Here is a 4,399-nt window from a genome sequence, read left to right as displayed (position 1 = left end):
GGATGGATGGATGGATGGATGGATGGATGGATGGATGGATATAGACAGACAGATAACCAAAGCATCACATAGACACAAATTCTTTAAGAGCCACCGGGATAATTATTCATAATTAGAGACTCCTGGGCCAAGTCCAAGCCCTTGCAGTGTGACCCTTGCCTCCTGACCAGACATGGAGACAAATGGGGGGGATAGGATGGGCAGCATCAGGAAAGACTGTGGCTCAGTGGTAGAACATCTGTTTGGCCTGCAGAAGGTCCCAGGTTCGATCCCTGGCCTCTCCAGTTAAAAGGATCAGCTTGTAGATGATGCGAAAGACCTCCGCCTGAGATCCTGGAGAACTGTCAGTCTGAGTAGACAGTACTGATCCTGATGGACCAATGGACTGAATCAATATAAGGCGGCTTCGTGTGACTTCTCTCACAGAGTGCTTCGGGGCTGAAGTCTTTGTTCATTTCCCTATACCTCCTTTGCAAGAGTGGTCTTCAGGACAAACCAGTTGCCAACTAGGGTCTTTGATCAGCATTTCTGAACGAAGCCTTTTGACCCTTCTCCTCATACCCATAAAATCTCTTCTCCGGGTGAGAGTGCTGATATTTTTCAAGTCTTCCTGTGCAATGATTTGTGAATTCTTCCATGACTAATCAACACGGGCATTAGAAGAAGAGAGGGACAGGAAGCCTCTGGTCCCCCCATGCCTTGAAACCAAGAACTATTGTCTGAAGGGAGGGTTTGCAGAGGCCTATTTACAGGGCCGGCTCGAGGTGTTTCTGCACCCTAGGCGAGGCTGTCTTGTGGCACCCCCTCAGTGCAGATGCCAACCTCCCGGTGGGGCCTGAACACCTCCCAGCTGGCTGCCTCCTTGCCCGCCCTCTCCTACCCCCAGAACGTCGCTCTGCTGGCCCTCCTCACCATGCTGGGCCTGGCTGCGCTGCCCGCCCGGTGACATGCTGTGAGTCTGCATTTAAAATAAAAAAGGACAGGGCAGGAGGGGAGGGGGCCCCAAGTGACTTGTTTTCCACCGGGGCAGCTTTGCAAAGCCCGACCTGACTTCTTTCATTCTGCGCCCGGGTGGGAAGGGAACGGGGGCGGTGCACGTGAGGTGGATTTGGGGGGTCATTGCAGTGGCTTCGGCCCCGAAAGCACGGGGAAGGTACCCAGCGGTGAAGGGGGGCTCACATGGCTGCCCCCGCAGCCCCATTTCTGCTTTCCCCCTCAGGGGCGGACCGGCCGCTCCCAGGCAAGCCAAGGGAAGCAGCGCGCCAGCTCATGGCCACCCCTTGTGAGCCAGCTGTCCAGCTGAACCACATGTGAGAGCCGCCTTTCTCGGTGCTGGGCGCTCACCGCCCACCTGCAGGCGCTTATAAGCCGGGTGCGCCTGGAGCAGGGAGAGAGGGGGGCCGTCTGGCCGCACGAGAGAGTGCAGCCTGACTCCAGCTTTGGGAAGGTGGAGAGGAAAGGAAATTCGACCCCAAACAGGACGGTAGCAGGAGTCCCTGGCCTCGATGGGGTGACAGCATGGGGGCGGGGCAGAGGCCGCCCTCCTGCAAGAGGAGCTCCTCAAGGTGTGCTGCAATGGGTGCGCGCGGGCTTGGGGGGGACAGTTTGGCGCCCTCATCCAGGGCCCAGCGCTCTAGGCGAATGCCTAGTTCGCCTAGTGGGTGAGCCGGCCCTGCCTATTTATGTCTTGCCCTGTCCTAGAGGGCCCAGGCTAGCCTGATCTCGTCAGATCTCAGAAGCTAAGCAGGGTCAGCCCTGATCAGTACTTGGAAGGGAGACCACCAAGGAAGTCCAGGGTCGCTACGCAGGGGCAGGCAACGGCAAACCACATCTGCTAGCCTCTTGCCTTGAAAACCCCACAGGGGTTGCCATAAGTCAGCTACGATTTGATGCACTTTCCACCATCATTTACATCTGACGGCTTCAACTTCTCAATCTCAAACTAATCAAGAAAGAGGAGGAGGAGGAGGAGATTGGATTTATACCCCGCCCTCCACTTGGAGTCTCAGAGCGGCTTACAAACTCCTTCCCCTTCCCCTCCCCACAACAGACACCCTGTGAGGTGGGTGGGGCTGAGAGAACCCTGGCAGAAACTGCTCTTTCAGGAACAGCTGTGCCAGAGCTTGTGACTGACCCAAGGTCACATCAGCAGGTGCAAGTGGAGGAGTGGGGAATCAAACCCGGTTCTCCCAGATTAGAGTCCGCACACTTAACCACTACACCAAACTGGCCCACCGAAGGGGACCCCAAATCTGTTATCTGGAAATAACCGTTTCAAGAGCAAAACCGATGCAATCCCACCCTTACGGATGCTTGAAGGGAATGTTTAAAAACAAGCCGTTCTTGCTTACAAATCTTTTGGACGCAGGAAAACATTTGACTAACCGCATCGCAGCCAGACTTACCCTCCCAAGACTTCATGATGGCAAATCAAATAGCCCGCAGACACCTCGGTTTGCTTGACGCTAACGATGCGGTGCTCAAACGGAGCAGGGGGCGGAGGGCTGTCATCTGAAGAAGAAGAAGAAGAAACAGCCATTTCATTCATTTGCTTGGGCAACAAACAGACGGGCTCGTGCGTGGTTTAATTTGCGCTGCCCACGCATCGCAAGGGGGATGCATCGAAACGCAGCCAAAACACATTAACTAAATACAGACGTCGAAGACGCAGGCTTTTCTGACGGCTTCAAAATATCCCCAAGTCAATGTACCCAAGAACGGGAAAGGAGACCCTTTGAGGCCTGCCTCTCTGCAGATGTATGCAAGTGTAATAATAATAATAATACCCCCGAGCAGTTTAAACGCGCTTTGGAATGCTCCTTTGCACAGTATTAAACCAATTAACGTAGTCACCTGGAACAAGCACGGCGGTGAAGTTCTTGCATCCCAAATCCTGCCACCCCCAGGGAATACAAAAGAAAATACCTTTGAAAATTAACTAAAGGAGAAAACAAATGTAGAGTCCAGTGGGGCACCTTTAAGACCAACAAAGGTTTATTCAAGGTATGAGCTTTTTATGTGCAGGCACACTTTTGCAAACACTTTCCCCAAGATCCTGATGAGGACTAAGCACCACCTCTGTTGTCATAGTCTCATCCTCGTGGCACATAGTCCCTCACACTCTTGACTTTTATCCTTCAGGGCCCTGTGGCTCAGGGGGGACAGTGTTTGCTTCACATGTCAAAGGTCCTGGGTTCAATCTCTGGCCTCTCCGGTTTGGTGTAGTGGTTGAGTGCGCGGACTCTAATCTGGGAGAACCGGGATGATTCCCCACTCCTCCACTTGCACCTGGCTGGATGGCCTTGGGCAAGCCGTAGTTCTGATAAGAGCTGTTCTTGAAAAAGAGCAGTTTCTGTCAAGAGCTCTCTCAGCCCCACCTACCTCACAGGGTATCTGTTGTGGGGAGGGGAAGGGAGAGGAGTTTGTAAGCCGCTCTGAGACACCTTTGGGTAGTGAAGGGCGGGGTATAAATCCAATATCTTCTTCTTTTCTTCTCTCCTTCTATCTATCTATCTATCTATCTATCTATCTATCTATCTATCTATCTGCTATCAGCTCTCTCAGCCCCACCTACCTCACAGGGTGTCTGTTGCGGGGAGGGGAAGGGAAAGGAGTTTGTAAGCCACTCTGAGACTCCTTTGGGTAGTGAATGGTGGGGTATAAATCCAGTCTCCTCCTCCTCTTCTTCTTCTTCGGATGTGAAAGACCTCATTGTGGGATAGGGTTGCTGGGTTCCCCCTGGGCACCGGTGGGGGATGGGGTGGTAGGGTTGCCAAATCCAGGTTGGGAAACTCTTGGGGATTTGGGGGTGGAACTTGGGGAGGGCAGGGGCCTCAGAGGGGCCCAATGCCATACAGTCCACCCTCCGAAGCAGCCGTTTCCTCCAGGGGAACTGACCTTTGTAATCTGGAGATGAACTGTAATGCCGGGGATCCCCAGGTCCCACCTGTAGCCTGGCATCCCTAATATGAGACCTTGGAGAGCAGCTGCCAGCCAGAATAGAGAATGTTGACCCTGATAGATGAAGGTGTTGGAATATACAAGGTCTATAGTGCACTTAATGGAGCTGCAGTGGCTCAAGTGGTTAAGATGCTGAACTGCAGGCTGTGGAAGGTCAGTAGTTCAGCAGTTCGAGACCCAGGGGTGCCGTATGACAGAGTGAGCTCCTGTCTCTAGTTCCAGCTCCTGCCAACCTAGCAGTTCGAAAGCAAGAAATTGCAAGTAGATAAATAGGTACCACTTTGGTGGGAAGGTAACAGCGTTCCGTGCGCCTTGGTGTTTAGTCATGCCGGCCACATGACCACGGAAACGTCTTCGGACAGCGCTGGCTCTTCGGCTTTGAAACGGAGATGAGCACCGCAACCCTAGAGTCGGATTCGACTGGCTTTCGAGCAAGGGA

The 4,399-nt window shown here is 53.4% G+C and overlaps 1 protein-coding gene across 3 annotated transcripts in view; it reads right to left on the bottom strand.

Annotated features, from left to right (window-relative positions):
• The window catches only part of MYLK3 (myosin light chain kinase 3), a 56,614-nt gene that overhangs the window by 23,818 nt on the left and 28,397 nt on the right, over positions 1 to 4,399 (bottom strand). For all 3 annotated transcript variants that reach the window (XM_015409425.1, XM_015409424.1, XM_015409426.1), the window contains exon 5: positions 2,406 to 2,511. In XM_015409425.1, the coding sequence (XP_015264911.1) occupies positions 2,406 to 2,511 (106 nt within the window). The remainder of the gene's footprint in view (positions 1 to 2,405; positions 2,512 to 4,399) is intronic.

Source organism: Gekko japonicus, unplaced genomic scaffold (genome assembly GCF_001447785.1).
Source record: "Gekko japonicus isolate JY-2015 unplaced genomic scaffold, Gekko_japonicus_V1.1 scaffold794, whole genome shotgun sequence".
Lineage (NCBI taxonomy): Eukaryota > Metazoa > Chordata > Lepidosauria > Squamata > Gekkonidae > Gekko > Gekko japonicus.
Note: the sequence above shows the minus strand (reverse complement) of the source record. Positions and strands in the feature narration are given on the sequence as shown.